This window comes from Anarrhichthys ocellatus, unplaced genomic scaffold (assembly GCF_004355925.1).
Source record: "Anarrhichthys ocellatus isolate YVR2014 unplaced genomic scaffold, GSC_Weel_1.0 scaffold1, whole genome shotgun sequence".
NCBI classification, from domain to species: Eukaryota; Metazoa; Chordata; class Actinopteri; order Perciformes; family Anarhichadidae; genus Anarrhichthys; species Anarrhichthys ocellatus.
The window spans coordinates 17,991,234-18,010,110 of record NW_022280031.1 but is presented as its reverse complement, the minus strand read 5'-3'; the positions used below and the strand labels follow the sequence as shown (position 1 = coordinate 18,010,110).

General features: G+C 41.6%; 1 protein-coding gene across 1 annotated transcript; it reads left to right on the top strand.

Annotated features, from left to right (window-relative positions):
* Positions 1-10,689: 10,689 nt before the first annotated feature.
* abraa (actin binding Rho activating protein a) lies at positions 10,690-16,518 on the top strand. The gene is made up of 2 exons (XM_031853241.1): positions 10,690-11,670; positions 15,561-16,518. Exons 1-2 carry the CDS (start codon positions 11,029-11,031, stop codon positions 15,996-15,998), a joined length of 1,080 nt encoding a protein of 359 aa, XP_031709101.1. The 5' UTR covers positions 10,690-11,028; the 3' UTR covers positions 15,999-16,518.
* The last annotated feature ends 2,359 nt before the right edge of the window (positions 16,519-18,877 follow it).

The following is an 18,877-nucleotide window of genomic DNA, read 5'->3' as shown; positions in this document are numbered from 1 at the left end:
TCTCTCTCTCTCTCTCTCTCTCTCTCTCTCTCTCTCTCTCTCTCTCTGCTCCATCATCACTTCCTGTAGGATCCAACGTGGCACCATCCGGACACATGATGGCGCCCGTCAGCAGGGAGAATCAGAAGTTAACGTCACCGTCTGCTGTAAATCATTCGTCTGACTGAGTGGGAGGTGTTTTCAGCTGCTTTAGTAAACGTTAACTGTTCATTGCTGAGAGGTTACTGGTTCAGTCACTAGTGTAGTAGAGCAGGATGTTTTAGGACACAAAGAAAGAGAACATTGATTACAAATCGGATCACTTTCCACTAACATATGATTTTATAATACATGTCACACGTTTACTGCGTTGCATGTGTGTGTTTTCTTTCTGTTGTAAGTTACAATTACACTGACATTAACAAGGAGGGAGAACATATGAAGGACATACAGATGCTCCTAATTATGTGTTAGAAATGTGTAGAATCACATTTGTTTGGACAGATATTTAAATATAAGTATTATAAGTAAAAAGCACATTAATAAAATGTGAAATTTGAATGGATGTGTTCTCGCAGTCTCCTCATTTGCGTCAGTGATTTTCTTTTTAAAGGCGTGAGATCTTACATTGTGAGCTTCATTCACTGCTCGGGTAGACATTACTGCATATTAACACTATATCTTTACATATTAAATATATTATTAAATATAAATATATATATATATTAAAGCTCTCAGTATCACATTTAGCACCTTTAGAACGTGTTTGAATCTGATGCAAACTGTACAATAAATAAATAAAGTCATATTTTGTCACTTTGATATTGAGTCTATTAAACTAATGAAACATAAGAGAGCTGCTTTAAGACATCAGTTGTCTCACGTCTTTGCTCTCAAACGAGCTGAATCCACCAAAACATTCAGCATCAAATAAACACGTGACTAAAAACTCCCAGAACCATTTATTTTAGGAGACAGCCTGGAAGAATAAGAACGTGTTTCAGCTGCTTCCAGTGAATCTGAGCAAGCTGCTGTTATTTATTACAACAATCACAGCAGCCGAGCATTTATTTTGAAATACTGTATTTGTAAAGCTGATTGTCTGTTGAAGACCAAGCAGATGCAATCACATCACCGGCCACAGGAGGTCAGTGCTGGACCACAGAACACAGAGTTCCTCTTCCTGGATCCAATGTCCCCCCTAAAGCCTCAAACCCTGAACCCTCAGGGACTTACTGACGTCACCTGGTGAGTGGTTGAGTGTGAGAGACTGTGAGGGCTTGAGATCTATGACAACGACAACAAATACGATGTATAACTGTGGGTATTTATTTTATACTTTGTACTCTATACTATGAACGTCTTCCAGGCTCTCTCCTCACAAGATGAGGTCATTTCATATAATCTATTTACTCGTTTTTGTCAAAAAATGTTAATTTGGTTTTGTTTGTATTCGCTTGAGGCGGGTTTTTTTGATGAAAAAGTTCGTGCTCTAAATTGGGATAAGGAATATATATTCTGACGTAGCTAACGTTTAACTCTCGTGACGTGATCAGATGTGTCTGCCGTCAAAACACGCTCGTCACTGTCTCTGAACAACATGAAGCGTGGCCATCGCTGATATGACAGAACAATTCAAACTTTTTAAAATTGAAAAAAATTCAATGTTGCTTGACAATCGAATGGAAACACGGCTTGTGTGTGTGTGAAGAGGAGAGGCGGAGCCACCGTTACAGAAGTTAAAACCAGGTGTCCACACTCGTCATCACACACACACACACACGGTAGATTGGCACCTCGTCACCGGCCCTGTTCATCTGCATTGTTTCATGAAGGTGACTCAGACTTACATGAATCGCACCTTCTCCATCTGGAAGAGGAAAGATGCAGCTAAAGAAATCTCTCTGTGTGTCTGTATTTAAAAGGACTGTCCCGTTCTACACCACGATACACACACTTCACTCTTCCTCCTCAGCCAACATATTCGGTTAATAGAGTTGACCGTGAAACACTAAACCTCAAGTAAGTGTCACTGTTCACCGTGCTGCTGAGAGGTCGAATGAGAGGTTTTCTTCCAAAATGAAATACATACATTTCTTTTTTTTTTTAAAGTCCATGTTGGTTATTTTGCAACCAATGAACAGAAGTTACTATATTTGAAATGTGGACGTAGAGCGACGTAGAGACGACGTAAACGTCTCTGGTAGCTACAGCAGCATTTTCTCATAGACTTCTATACAACCAGAGGAGTCGGCCCCTGCTGGACATTAGAGAGAATGCAGGTTATAAGACACTTCAGCATCGAGGTTGCCACCTGGACATAATTTAACAGTACGACTTATTTACTTCCTTATAAGGACATCAGGTAAACCTGCAGCAGCATTAGCCAACTTCTCATTCTGGCAACGCCGAGGTGGAAACGATTTAATCTGATGTCGGTAAAAGTGCACACTCATGTTTAGAAATGCGTTCAGTCTGTGATGTTCAGTCGTGATGTTCAGTCCGCGATGTTCAGTCCGCGATGTTCAGTCCGCGATGTTCAGTCCGCGATGTTCAGTCGTGATGTTCAGTCTGCGATGTTCAGTCCGCGATGTTCAGTCGCGATGTTCAGTCGCGATGTTCAGTCGTGATGTTCAGTCCGCGATGTTCAGTCCGCGATGTTCAGTCCGCGATGTTCAGTCGTGATGATCAGTCCGCGATGTTCAGTCCGCGATGTTCAGTCCGCGATGTTCAGTCGTGATGTTCAGTCCGCGATGTTCAGTCCGTGATGTTCAGTCTGCGATGTTCAGTCCGTGATGTTCAGTCTGTGATGTTTTGTGCCAAGAAGAACCAAGAGATTAAAGAGGAAACAACAATGTGAAGACAAGAAGTTGTCCAGCTCTCCATGAACCGAGCGCTCGTTACCACCGAGACCGTTGAGATTCAGCACTTCCTGTGAGGAGGTTTTCATTGCCAATGTCATCATTTAATTTAATCAGATTGGCCAAATCAACAGCGTCTCCATTAGTGTTGATGGAACACTCTTTAGCTTACGGCTGGATTTTAAGGTTTTTGCATAAAAATATTTATTGAGGACCGAGGGGAGCAGTTTCTGTCTAAAAATGTAAATAAGTCCCTGATGGTTTGGTGGGGGGCAGTGAGGGAACAAGGGGAGGGGTTGGAGTGGCGCCTTCATCTGTGTCGGTAATAAGTGCAATAAAATACAAGAAATCAAAAAATAGAGTTTGTGACTGAAAAGTTGTCGGTTTGATAGACTGGCAGGCAGGATGAATCTGCAGAGAAATGAAAGGGATAGTTTGGGTGTTTTGAAGTTGAGTTACTCTACAGTAGACGACTAGTTTGGAGAAGCAGACACGAGTATCAGCACAGCAGCAAAGTCAAATACTGCTGTGGACTGGGGACGCATGCCAAACTTATTTTTGACTCTTTTGAATAACGCAAAACGCTGATAGCTGATTAATCTACCGATATCTTCTCAAATCGTTGTTCTATTAAATTACAGTGGGCAGTGTGCTGTTCTGTGGTTTATGACTGACCAAGATAACATCTGAGGAGGACCCTAAAGTGTGCGATTACATTTCGTGACTGGATAGTTTGGAGATAGACTGAAGAGAGAGCGCTAACTTGTTAAGTATATTTTCTTGTGGACAAAGAGCTGGTAGTGTTGTGATATATATTTGGATAGATGGTGAGAACTAAACTGAATTGAACTCCCCCTCCCCTGCTCCCCCTCTACATTGACTTTTTGTTATGGAGTCTCCATGTAAAACGGTGACCGTGACCTCTGGAGGCTGCGCCGCCATCTCGGCCTCTATCGGAGCCCAGCGTCCCGCGTCTTATCGGCAACGACCAATCAGACATCCTCTAGTTTGAATCCACTCTGCGAGGATGAACACGCAGATCATCCAAAACAGAATCTTCACCGTTTCCCATCCGATGCACAAACACAACGTGATGAGAGCGCAGCAGAGGACGTGTTTCCCCTCGTACCTTCACTTCACTTTTACATCTCCTCTTTAGAAAAACAAAAAAGAGAAATTTACATTCCATACGAGGATCTAAAAATACAGTCTGAGAAGAGGAGGAAGGGCCATGAGATGCAAGTTGAAAATGAAGGGAGGGGCATAGAGGAGTGATAATGAATGGCTCAGTATGAGTGATGAGAATGCGTACCAGGTAGGTCGGTGTGACCCAAGAATAGCCCCGCACTCGTTAAAATGTCATTCAGCCTTCACATTACTGCAGTGACTGACGGGCTGATTTATGTGGATTTAATTATGGATGAAGCCAAAGTCAATGAAGCAAACTGACACACAGATGAATTTACTCAGCCACATACTAATATGTATACACTCTGGCAAAAACACAAAGTCCTTCAGCAGCAAGTTTGTTCAGAGCAGTGTGTCTCCTCTGCAGCTTGTTTCTGCAGGATGAAGAAAACACACACGATCCATTAACATCCACTTCTCATGATTCACTGCAAAATGAGGAGAAAAAGCAATAATTAGCACTGCCCTTTGCTGGTTAGCATCCAATCAGCAGCAACAAATTATGCAAAGACACATGTGAACAGGGGATTGAAGCGCCCCATGTGCTGTACAGCGTGGTCAATCTTTCCATAAATAATTTCATATATTGATTTATTGATTTATAGTCATTTGCCCCTCTTATTTCCCGTAAAGAAGAGATCCCCGCCCCTGTTTACACGATTGATCCGTCTTGGTTTTCACGAGTTACATGCCAACAAACACAAATGCGGGACTCCAAAACCAAGAGTTATTTAAACATAGTTTTACTATGTAATACCCTTCTTATGTAACATAACAAACTTAGCTATTTTAGTTAACGGAAATACTTATTTTAACCCAAATCCCCATATTATTCTAAACCTAACCAGGTGGTTTTGGTGCGTAAGTAAACCTGAAAACTAAGCTAACCTGAGTCAGAAGTTTCTTTTGAACAGAGACTGTATGTAACGAGGAGAAACTGTACGTTTCCTGATGTGAGTGATGTGAATTCTGCTAGTTTGCATCAGTTTTTGCACCATTAATTCCTACTAAACCTTTCTGCAAAGTAAATGAACAAGACATTGGTGCCACTGAAGTTTTCCGCACCAGAATAAGTTTGGGTTTCTTTGGTTGAACTCGTATCCGTTCGCCTACTGTGACAGAAACCCATTATGGAGAAGGGAGTTACAGCAATTTAGGCTGCGACCCACTGCTGGCTATTTGGAGCAATGTGAATTAGAGCAGGCAGCAAATGATAGCTATCTGTCATGAGGCTGGACATCGCTGCTGAGGAGGGCAAAGAAGAGGAAGAAAGAGGAAACGAAGGTAGAGATGACGAGACAGAGGAGACAAAAGGAGAGCTGAGGAAAATTGGAGCATATGTCAGGAAAAGGAAGTGGAAGGGCATTAGACAATGTGAGCGGGGAAGATGAGAGCAGTTTATATTCAAGGCCTGGAGCCAGAGGGTTCGTTCCTACATTTAGAGGAAAAAATAAAATTTATTTGTCAAGTGAAAGCTCTGACAGAGATCCCTTGGGATCCGTGATGTCTTTCTTTCTGTATTTACATGACAGAATTATCTGTTCAAAACTTTGTCTCCGCTGCCCCCAAGTGGCCACAAAGTAAGTTATGTGATGTATTATGAAGAGCAAGCAGGTCATTATTGCGTAACACAAACCAACAGGGTGAGCCGGGGTCTTGCAATAGTGTCAGGGGATTAATTGCGCAATAATGACTCGCTTATTGCACGGCTACTTACTAAAGAACTCAATAATTTGACCTAAAATATGGATTTAAAAATGATTTTATTGCTCCAGCTAAAAAGAATAGTCCGCCTGCTGAAGATGGCGAAGATTGAGTATTGGACAAAGCCGAGTAATAGTGCTGGTTTAAGTTGTTTTGTGCTTAAACCTAACCTTCAGATCAGGAAGTGGTACAATCAAAAAGTGGAATGTACCAATTTGTGCAAGGCCCCGGCAAACAATGGCGTCAGTCAGCGCCAATGGACCATTAAACCTGATCTCATGGGAAGGCGGACAATTAGCGCAACATTTTAAGGACATTCTGCGTATGATGATAACGGATTTTAGTTCTTTCGCGTGTCATTTTACGCTACGTTGTTACTGTGAAACGATAGCAACAAGAACACTTGGCCGGCCGGCACAGGTTAATTATACCTGTTTGTAAATCAAGGACTTGATTTGTTGGTGGGTCAGCGGCTCGTCTCTGAGGAGCAGCAGCGGGAGACGCTGACATTAACTGGCTCTTTGTCATGGTAATGTGCTCCGGCAATGTCACAGCCAGACACTCAGAGGTGTGCACAGCAAGAGAGCAACGCGCTGCAAGATGACAACAGTCAGGGGGTCAACACATTTATACAGAACACACTCACACACACACAGGTTTGTATTCCTGTGCTTGTGAGGACCCTTGATATTGACAAATGCAGACACCAGTTGAACCGAGCACACAGGTACAGTATATTCACACACCTCACAGAGACAGACTGGGAGAGGTGTCTCTTGTTATAACGCACATCTTGTTATCCAGACTAATTAATACATCAGGGTGTCAGCTGGTGGAGCGGCTCCTCGCAGCAGAGACCAAGCGGTATTTCTTCTCAGCCGGTAGGATGACACAACGAAAGCTGATGGACATCAGCAGTATGTCTCCATGGAGCAATGCCTCCGCTAACACAGAGAGAGATTATTATTTATTATAAAACAGCAGACGAGTTTATGTTTAGTTTATTGAACAGTGAAAACATTTTAAAAAATGGTCTGCCACAGGTGTTTGCACCCACTGTGCCTGATCTCCTCAGTGCTGTGTGCAACGGCCGGCAACATCCGGGTGTAAAAAGTAAAGCCAATGATGAAGTGCCTTGATTTTGCGTTCTCTCTAGTGTCCACCAGGGGGCGACTCCTCTGGTTGTATAGAAGTCTATGAGAAAATGACTCTACTTCTCTCTTGATTTATTACCTCAGTAAACATTGTAAACATGAGTTTATGGTCTCAATCTCTAGTTTCAAGTCTTCTTCAATACAGCATGATGTTCATTTAGTACATTATGGTCCATTTAGAGTCAAACAGACTCTCAACACTGTCATCAATGCAGAGCAAACCCAATCAGATCAGTCGATCTGTGAAAACTTCAAGGAGTGATTGATACTTTTAAGGTTGTTTTTTTCTTTTTACATGAATTGTAGGGCTTGTTAAACCAACAGCTTATCATCGTGAGTCCGACCAGATGGAGGCCTGGCTGTGTGAGATTTGGTTGACAGAAACACTTTTCATGTGTTTTTGCCACTTTCCAGCGTGTGCATAAACCGATTATAATATAATAATAAATATAAATGTAGAAAAGAAACGAAAACTCAGACAACTAAATAAAAATGGAGGAAAATAAATGAAAAGGGCTGAGGACACAGCAGCAACAAGCATTACTAAGCTATATAAATCAAATGGTTAAAATAGCAAAGAAGCATGATATACGTTAGAACAACAGAATGAAGCGTCACCAAAGCAGATCACACTATGGAGTGCTGCATTTGAGTATTTTTGTATTATGTCAGTAGATTGATCTCATGAAGGCGTGTAAACAGCACAGCACTATTAAGGACATTGTGCTTCTCACAGTTTATGCATTTTAAGTTTTTCTCTTTTTAGACGCTGCGAATTTAAACAAAACTACTTGATTATCGTTTGTGTTAGAATAAGTTTATTTGTAGATTGTAAGTTAAGTTGTCAACTGAAATAAGTCAGGTGGACTTTTGGTCTCACCCTGGGTGAAAGTCGTGTGTTTGTTTTACTGATCAGTCCACTGCAGCCTCCGCTTTGCACTGACTTTGCCGCTTTGTTTACATCACCTGACTTGAGGAGTACTTGCTCTGAGCGTCTCATATAATCGTGGCGTGAAAATCACAAAAAAGCACAAATTGCAAAGTTGAAAACACGCAAACTTACTTCAGAAATCGGCACGCTATTCATCGGCCCTTTGGTGTTACCTGTCTGTGATTGAAGTGTAAGACTTTACCCGCTCAACACTAAAATGATTTAATATTATCTATAAAAGGACCTTTACTTTGAAACCCTTCTCAGTCTGTACATTTAAATAAAGGTGCACATTTGAACTTTGTTTTTATTTTGTTTACATTATTGGACAGTTATCAAGACAGGGGAAGAAGTTGTGTTCATTTTATTGTCTTTATCTATTTTTGTATTAAAAATCATCATTCTTACATGGCCATATTTTTGTAAACTTAACACACTTTAAAATGAAAATATATATATTTTTAAAGTCAGTGGGCCTGAAGCTTCTTAAGTGCCCTTCAGCGATACACAGACTCTCTGCCAGCTTGCTGCTCTGCAGCAGAACCTGCTCTTCGCTGCAGGTGATTAAATAGACAGAGAGTTTCTTTTCCTACAGGGATCGACATTATTATCCAGCTGGTGACTCACGCAGCAGATACAGTATAAAAAGCAACGTTTCACTCTGATTAAGTCAGGTGTAAATACTCGTATCGTTACGCACCGCGCTCGCATCTTTCCTCATAGCTTTCAAGTGCCTGGCACGTCTATTTCTGTGCGGGCCCGCTAGTGCACAGCGGGCGGTGGGAGCGTGCATGTGAGGCAGCTGCTGGCATCAGGATGGGAACTTAAAGCGCATGTATATATATATAGATATATATATGTCAGAAACCTGAGCTGATGACAACTTGGCCTCAACCGGTTATTTTAGTCCGTGGACACTCAGACGACTCGCTCGGCTTTATCTGGCTGCGACACAGATACAAATGTTTTATTATTCACTCATCGTGCTGAACATTTTATTAATTACGCTTTAGTTTACCAGATAAATCAGTAACACCATGAGTGGGTTGTCTTTACGTTGTTTTTTTGGTGTATGAGGGTGATGCAACACGGTTCAGATGTATGTCAAGTTCAACACTAAATGCAACTAAAATGCTGCTTCATGTGTTTCTGCTCTTCAAACAGACTTAGATGTTTCTGCTCAATGTCTTTAGGCATACGTGCACAAGAATGACGGCAGCAACAACAGAGGATTAAAGCATGAATAAAAGAGAATTAGAACCACAGTTGAAAGTTACATCAAATTTCTTTATTTAAATGTCTCATTTAATTCTGTATAATGAAGACCAATAACTGCTAATTACTCATTTAATCACACAATGAATCTCATTGTCGTGAGTCATTCGATATATATATATATAATCCCCTCTGTGTTGATCATGGTGACCGTCACTAATGAGCTTTTTCAAGGGAGAAACTCGCATCGCAATTTACATATTGTGTAACAGGCCATGTGAGAGTAACACAAAATGAAACAGGTTCATGAGTTGGTGGCAGAGTAGTTTCTTTGTTCATTACTAAACTAAACAGACTCGTTTCAGATGAACATACAGAAGCAGTCAGTTAATAAGACGTAAACATCTGACACTGAATACTTATTTAGCATTTGGCACCAATTTGAGATCATTTGACAGGATGAAGCATCGCCAAGGCTGATAACACGTACATGGAGTGCTGCATTGTTTGTTATTTCACTCGATTTCCAACACAATGTCGTGAGAAGGCGTTGAAACAGAACGTCACTTTTGAGGACATGTCGCGTGTCATTTAACGTCCCGTTGTCATTCCCAACTCGTCACATGCCCACCCAGTCCCCTGCAAAATGACATTCCCATACAACAAAACTCAATTGGGAAATAAGTTTTGAGGAATTACAAAATGAGTGTGCGGAAGTCCTTGCATGGAGGTAGCCAGGGTGGGGGTGCGTTTTGTTTCAGTATTGAAGTCATTTTAAGCCAAAACACGATTTTTCTTTTACTAAACATAACCTAACAAAGTAGTTTGTAGTTTGAGTTCGAGGAAGTTTTTATGAAGGCTCTAAGTGACGAACCTTCAAACTGCAATTTGGACAAAGTGCAGGACACTTTTGCATAAATAACATAATGTATTATACAGATATATTTATGCATGTAATGAAAGAATCAAATCGATGGAATGGCCCTTTTATCTTAAGCAGTTTTATACTGGAAAATATTTTGGCTGGTAAAATGTGTCAGTTTTGAAGCCATTGGCAGATCAGACCGGAAAGTTTAACCCTGCAGACAGTTTATGAGTCATAATCCAGAATTTGACACTCACATATTCACACATACACACAGAGACTGAAATAGTCCCACTTACACATGCACAGACATGCAGACAGACACACACTCCAGATTGTATGTGACAGGAATTCACACTCACGCAACCACAAAGTGATCAAAGCATGCAATAGAGGAAAGCTGCGCATTTGAATGAAAACATCGCTATTTATACACAATGAACACACACACACACACACACTGGTCCCCCGTGTCGAGCAGGCTGACTCAAAGCGTTTATTTTTCAGCGTATTTGTGTGTGAGGACAGAAACCTCAGAGTCGCTAAAAACACTGGGCACCTGTTCCCTGGATCCCACTGGGAGACATTCCACTCACTGTCACTGTGTGTGTGTGTGTGTGTGTGTGTGTGTGTGTGTGTGTGTGTGTGTGTGCTTGCAAACCTGTGCCAGCAACAAGAAAGTTGACACTGGACTCCCGTCTCACGTGGACGCCGTGCGACATCACTTCCTTTACCACCCTTCCCTATTTAAAGGCCGGTGTGGAGCCAGAGGGGCTTCAGCAGGGGATTAAAGCCAAAGACCTCGCACTCTTCACACCGGGAGCTCACACACTGACTGACAGGGAGGCTCCGGATGTTTTTCTGCGAAGATCCACAACGGATATAAAGACTGAGAAGAACACATTTTTGTCCATAATCACCTGGAATGTGTATTTTGAGTCTTTGCGAGTGAGGAGTTTCTGAGATTTGAGTCGCTTTGCTCAGAAAAAAGCGACCTACATTAACGTAAACTACTAGAATTCTTTTACCAAAACACAACCAGAGCCTTTTGGGGAGATTCAAAGATTTTTAGGACTAGAAACAGGACTTTTCCCAGCTAAGAATACCAATTTCTTCTGGTATCCTGTCACCATGAGTAGCGGTGGGACCACCACAGTTTCACCACAGGAGCCTCAGGCGTTCAAACGGGCGGTACGGAAGATAAAATGCGCCGCCATGGTGGCCAACTTGGCCAAGAGCTGGCAGGGCTGGGCCACCAACCACTCCGACAAGCAGGACTCCATCCCGAGTGGCTGGATGCCTACATCTATTGAGGAGGGCGACATGAAAGAGAACAACCACAAGGTCAAACTTGCTGTCACTCCGCGCGTGATCGCGGCAGACGCTGCCGACACCGGTGGGAGTAAAATCCGGACCGGTTCTGTAAACAAGACTGTGCAGCCAAAACGCAGCGAGTGCAGCAGCAGCGATTTGGTCAACGCCATCCGAGGCAAGATGGAGTCGGGTCCCGTGGAGAGCAAGCCTTTCTTGGGCAACGAGTCGCCGACAAGGAGGCGCCAGATGAGGGCGCTACAGAGCGCAGGAGGAGGAGGAGGAGCAGGAGTCATCCAAGACAGGAAGCTTTTGCTCCAGGAGAAGAAGCTGGGGTCAAGGAGCAACAGCGTTGACACAGAGGACAGCGGGCTGGGAGAGGAGGCCGGACTCAGCGACAATCAAGAATCCAAAACTGAGCTGGATGACATCCAGACATCCAAACAGACCAACAGGCCCAAGGTAGAGTGGTTCATCACGAAGATTGGAAATGGAGGGAAAACAAGTTTAAACATGGGGATATCAAGTTACCAGCATAATATGAATTTAACCAGGCGGCCACCTCCGGTTCTGCCGAGTGAAGCCAAAGCGAAAGTGTCCAAAAACTTGCATTCTCACTACTGTCCAGCAGGGGTCCAAAAAGAAGTCTGATTGTATAGAAGTCGATGAGAAAATGACGATGCTTTTCAGTTGATTTATTACCTCAGTAAACCGGCAGTCCACAAACCAATGGGTGACGTCACGATGACTACATCCACTTCTTATATACAGTCTGTCAATTTAACGCAAATGTTAAGCTACACCAGTTAATACATCTATATTGATTAATAATGGCTCAATAACTGCCTTCAGAAGGTGTCCCTTGCCGTGATGTTTTATAACCCAACTACTCGGCTTCACAGAGAAGTTGGGTTTTTATCTCATTGTTTTGATTTCCCAGCAAATATACTGTCAATCCAACTGCCATCAACAGGAGATGGCAGTTTTCAGTAAACAAAACCTTCACTTCAAGGCCTCATTATGCTGTGACCAGACACTTAAGAGTTTCTCCAGCGTGCCTTCTCTGGCACTAAAATAAATGTTCCTCCTGAATCAAACACGCAGTGGACGACAAATACCTTGAATTAGAGCAGAAATGTCACACGGCGTGAATAAACAAGTTCAAGCAGAGGTCCCCCTTTGATGTCACCTGAATAAAATCCAACCCCACTCACGTACGCCAAACAACACAACAGTTGCATAACTCTGACACAAGAACATCTCCTATAAAAGGAGCCGGTGCGAGGGGGGGTCGCCGGAGATCGAGGCCAACTCATGAAAACACAAGCTGGACCGCCGCGTAATGGAATATATGCAAATAAATCTAATCATGTTCCGCAACGTGTTCTCAAGGCTGACCTTTGGGTGGAACCGCCAGGGAGGGTTAACACGAGGTGAAGGGCCATGGACGAGAGAGGAAGTTATATGGGAGGCAGACACTGGGACAGTTATTGAGATATAAGATATGAAGAGTGTAAGGACATTTTATTTACTTTATTGTTAAGATCTATATTTGGCTGAGCTGGTTAGGTCCATACAATGTAGATTGCTTGGCACCTAAAGATATGTTGGTCCCAAGCAAAGAAACAACAGCTCGAGTTTGGTCTCCAAATACTCTGCAGTTGGTGGAGTACGTCACAAAAATATCTGAGATTCAACCAAAACAGTAAAGGTGCATAAAAGGACACTCCGTTTGACTTCACAAAGCAACACCATTCACATTACACATAGACGCGAAGTCCCTCCTCTTTTGGTATATTTACTTTGGATCGAATACGTACAGTCGTCAACGGCGAGAGACAAATATTTTTTTCATCCCGTTTAAATTGTGGCATGAATTACACGTGATGTTTGTCAATTAAAAAAAAAAACGCTTAGCGAACCGAACTTCTGGTCTCGCACAATGTACGTCACCAACAGCAAGCAGCTAGCTAGCTAACATAGCTATGTTTCACGCACAAACGTGACGTTATCGTAGCGGACATGTTTTATCCAGCGACTCTGTTTTAGACGCCAGGAAGCTAAAGAACGAATATGTTTTGTTGTTGGTGAGAGAACATCCTGGTACGAAACACACAGGCAATCGTAGCTTCAGAGAGAGGCAGTACTTACGTGACTTTTAGCTGTGTCGTCTTTCTAATTACGTATTTTCAGTCTTATACATAACTTAACAGTTATATGGCAAAATTATCTTTTAAATTGACGAACATCATATGTGTAATTCATGGCAGAATTGAAACAGGATCTAAAACATTTTTTTCACTTTTGCCGCTAACTATCGTTAATATTTTTGCCACAATAAGGTCACATGGTGATCCACCAGAAGGGGCGGGACTTAGCCTCTATATAGTCCTTTGGTGTTAATATGAAAGTATTATCTTTAAATAAAAATATCTTTAAATATCTTTAAATAAAAAATAAAATGTAGAATACTTTTAATTTAACATTTAAAATTTTAATAACAATCAATTAATAATTAAACTTAAGCAAATTAAGTACTTAGTATTAGCAGCAAGGCTTACTTAAGTATCACTTGTCATTATGTAGAATAATGGAAGCAAAATAGAGAAAGAAGAAAACATGCAACCTCCGTGACACGTCTTCGCTTTTCATAGAGCAAATACCAAAGAGATACGGTGACACTGATCTGAAGGCCAGGCAAGTTGAGGGGAATACCGAGGGTTGAGGGAGAGAGGCGTCAACCATCATCATCGTACTAATTCTGTCTGTTTAAACTCCGTTAATCGGTTTCATAGACTGTATATTAGAAGTGGATGTAGCCATTGTGACGTCACCCATTGGTGTGTGGACTGCTGTTATGAATGCAAAGGAGTGATGTCGTATACGTCTCTAGTAGCGGCAGCGACCTGTCAATCACAGTAAGCCCCGCCCTAAAGCATCCCCTGCTTTATGGTCTGTTTGACTCTAAATGGACCATAATGTACTAAATGAACATCATGCTGTATTGAAGAAGACTTGAAACTAGAGATTGAGACCATAAACTCATGTCATTTTCTCATAGACTTCTATACAACCAGACTTCTTTTTGCAAACGGAGGACCCCTGCTGGTCAGTAGAGAGAATGCAAGTTTTAAGACACTTTCCGCATTTGCTTCACTCGGCAGAACCGGAGGTTGCCGTCTGATCAGTTCTCAGTGCTTTTCAACAACATAAATACGAGCAACACTTCACTGGCGACAATGTAGCCGGCCAAGCTTTTTTAATTTTTTTTAATTTACAATTTGTTAGTAATATCACTGATGTTTCACAAAACAAAAGTGAAAATCCAAAAGGTTACAGTTGTTGTCCAATTTTGAGATCATGAAAAGTCGCTTTAACTTGAGCTCTAAGACTGTAAAATATAATGCCGGTTAATATGAGCAGACATACAGTGTTTCCATTAGTGTATATGTATGAGGTGCTCAGCAAAGGACAAGATGGGGATCAATTACACCAACCAGAGGGGAGTGTATTTAAAGACTGACGGTCATCAATCAACAGTAATATACAGGCAAAGGGGTGAGCTCGGTGCAGAATTGTTTTGTAAGTCTGAAAGACAGGAAACAGCAGGCGTTATGGGAAATGTAGTGCAAATAAAGTTTGATAAAAGTTACATACATCAGTGTAAATTCAGCAGAATAATTATATCACAAAGTCAGATACCCTGACTCTTAGTTCCTCGTATGGGTCAAGCTTCAGAACTGCTGGATCCTACATTTCCCATAATGCAACTCAATAGTGTCTGTCATTACATATTCCTGCCCTGCTAATGGCTTCTTTTCAAGAATGCAGTTAAAGATTTGTGGTATCCACACCCAAGCCCAGATGAACTTACAATGACATCATCAGGATTGTTTTCCTGTTAAAGTTATAGTTCACCAAAAAACAATATGAATTGTATATTATAGGTTACAAAATGTCCGAAGAAACTTTCTGAAACTTTCTGTGCAGCATCAAATAGTGTTTTATATCCATTTGTGGGCTCTTTGAATTTAAAACACGGTTATTTTTAATAAAAATATTGCTAAACAAAGCATTTCTGCATAATCCTTCATTTTTCGGGTGCTTCACTCTCCTAAACTCCATTCAATAGAAAACTTTTTCTGGGACTAAAGAGAGCTTACGAAGATGAGTGCTACAGTGTATATTATTTTTAGCTGAAGTTATCGTTGATTTGTAAAATCATTGATGTCCCCTTTAATGAAGAATCTAATTTACAAAAGAGGTTTCGCTTTGCTAAGTGGTTCATTATGAAAATGCTCAGATGATCTCTAAACTCTGATGTTAACCTTCGCACCATCTTTTATTTCCAGATTAAGATTGTCAGCAGGAATGACGTCAAAAGACGCTGGCAGCAGTGGTCCGAGCAGCACATGGAGGGCCAGAAGCTCAACCCCTTCAGCGAGGACTTTGACCAGGAGTACGCCATGGCCCAGCGACTCCGCAAGGGCGATGAAGGCTACGGTCGACCCAAGGACGGCTCCAGGACGGCAGAGAGGGGCGACCGGGCCCAGAAACACGTCCACAGGGAGATGGAGGAGATGGTGTGGTTAATCAGAGACATGGGCTTTAAGGACAAAGAGGGGAGGACCATCATCTCCTTCGGCCGCCTCTTCGACCGCTACGTGAAGATCTCGGATAAGGTGGTGGGCATCGTGCTGCGCTGCCGCAAACACAAGATGCTGGACTTTGACGGGGAGATGCTGTGGAAAGGACAGGACGATGACGTCATCATTACATTGAGGGACTGAGGACGGACATGATGTTTCACAAACGGGCAAACACGCCCATCAGCTTGTAGTAATAATGCTATGCATGCTAACCACAATGCTACATCGTGTACACAAGAAAAATGGAGGAATTTTTGGAGACAGAAATATAATAATGTATGAATGTATGAATTCAACAAGAATACACACATCGGAAGGAAAATATAGTTTTAGTAATCAGTCAAATAAAAGGAAACAAAGACAAAATGTCAATGAAAATGAAAACCTCATAAACGGAGAAATAAGACAACCTAGTCAGTTTTTGTTGGCTGCCTTGATCAGGAAACATGTGATTCAACAAGCCCTTCAGATTTGGCTCCCCTTCTTATGTCACATATAGGGTCATGAGAATATACCAGCCACAGCTTGAGAACTACATTTGCAAAGGTGCACCCAAGCGGCAACGTCCGGTTGTGAAAACTGAAGCCATTGCTGAAGTGTCTTAAACGTGCATTCTTTCTACTGTCCACCAGGGGGCGACTCCTCTGGTTGTATAGAAGTCTATGAGAAAATGACTCTACTTCTCTCTTGATTTATTACCTCAGTAAACATTGTAAACATGAGTTTATGGTCTCAATCTCTAGTTTCAAGTCTTCTTCAATACAGCATGATGTTCATTTAGTAAATTATGGTCCATTTAGAGTCAAACAGACCATAAAGCAGGGGATGCTTTAGGGCGGGGCTACACAGTGATTGACAGGTCTCTGCGGTTACCAGAGCCTTATATGGCGTCACCTCCACACTCCAAATATGGTAACTTCCGCTCGCAGGTTGCAAAAAGCCAAAATGGCAAACGTCCACTTCTTATTTACAGTCTATGGGTGAACCATATTTTTCTTGCAAGCCAATCAGAGCAGACTGGGCTTTTCGGGAGGTGGGCTTAAAGAGGCGGGCACTAAAATTGAGCATTTCAGTTAGAAAATGAATACAAATATATTCAGACAACACAGTATGAGAAAAAGTGTTTTTAACGTTAAAGCATGAAAACATGTTCTAATAGAAACTCAAAATAAGAGCACACACACACACAATCTCTCATCCCAGACTCATTAGTTCTTCTCATATATCTGACATGTCATCTGGTGAAGGGAAGCTATCTGTAGCATGCTAACTATGCTCGCCTTGCTAACTATGCTACTACATGCTGGAAGCCTCAAGCATCCAGCACAATGCCAGTCATGGTGGACAGCTTTACTCAGACTGAGGCTGAAGAAACTTGGATTTCATCGAGTAATTTTCTGAAAGACTTGACTGTTTTGTCCTCCCAGGATAATTTAGTTGAACATAAGTAAACAAGGGTAGCATAAAGTTAGCCTTTTCACAGAATACGCGGGACTTCTTGGCCTGTCAAATAGACTTATTGGTAACAGGACAAAAAGTCAAGATAAGAATTAGACAGTGAAGTTTGTTTTTGTCCTATTTTGGCCGACTGTGCAAGCAAAGCTTAAAGTTAATGAAAATTGTGATGAACTTCACATTATGGCAGAAACAACAGAGGGTTAAAAATGGTACGACAAATAGACAAATAGTGATAGCAATCCTAACCGTTAAAGCTCGAGTAGTCAACATTGGAGAAACCTACTAAAGTGAGCTTGAGTTAAAAGATGATCCGACCTGGAAACTCTTGTTGCCAACTCGTTCCCAATGAAAGTAGCTCGCAGCACTAGCTCCAAACGTCGCTAAATCTAGCCGTTCTTTTAGGCCTCCCTCCAATGTGACTCCCCCCACAAATTATCCCTAAGAACGTAAACAACCAACATTGCTATCGTCACAACTTGTGAGAGGCTGGTAGGCCTTTTCTCCACACCGTTTGATTTATTGATTGCTGTTGGGAGGTAACGAAAAAAAAATGCTTCTAAAATACATTACCCAGCCAAGCTTTTGTTTACGTCTGAAATAGTCTTGAGTTAATGTGTAACGTGTGATAGTTTTGACACAAATGATTGTATAGTGAAATGTGTTTTAAATCATTTTAACATTTAGGACACTTACTGTTGGAATTGTGTTAAAGGAAACTTAGAAATGTTTAACATTTTGAACATTTTCTTTCTTTCAAAGTGAAAGCTTGAGTCTTCTTACCGAAGTACAATTTTGCTACAAAGACTGTGTAGCGTGGTGTATCAAGCACAGTTTGAGATTAATGTAAATATACACGTGTCATTAGAACACCTACTTAGTATTGAGACTGTGAAATTGTTTCATGTTTGCTGTGGGTCAGAGTGTTAACATAGGCTACATGGAAGTCACTAAAGACTGAGATTTAAATGTTGATATCCTGTTTTCCTTTTTTAAAACACTTAATTCTCCTACGGCCCAGATGCCAGGACAAGCAGCCCGACCAGAAAGCTCAACACATAATATTCAAGGCCCAAGGTTAATTTATTGGGATTGTACAACACATAGTTGCTAAATGAGATGCAGTTGTCTTTTTAGGCTACACAAGAAAAACAAAACTAGTTCCTGTCGTGCATTTTCGAATTTGATAAACATTTACAACCATACCACTGCACCCATAACAGAATACTGTACATACAACTCATGTGTCTCCACACATATATTTCACATATTTGCTTCAAAGAGAATTTATATGTTCTACTTAATATAGTAACTTCCATTTATTGGCTGCAAAAAAACAACAACGTGGCGATGGCCGTAATCCAAGATGGCGACGCCAAAAAAGCCTTCAAAATGGCAGTCCAAAAACCAATGGGTGACGTCACGATGACTGCTGTTTGTTTTTTATTGTTTGATAACTCGATATCCATTAGCTGACGCCTTGCCGGCCGCTAAGCTTCCTGGGGTCCACAGAAAGGACAAAACATAATACATGCAAAACATGACGTAAAACAAACTACATCCAT

Bases quoted from the DNA above. Each gene is read 5' to 3' on its own strand.
- abraa (XM_031853241.1), top strand. From the start codon at position 11,029: ATGAGTAGCGGTGGGACCACCACAGTTTCACCACAGGAGCCTCAGGCG. The intron at 11,671-15,560 runs GTAGAGTGGTTC...TTTTATTTCCAG, and splicing joins AACAGACCAACAGGCCCAAG to ATTAAGATTGTCAGCAGGAA.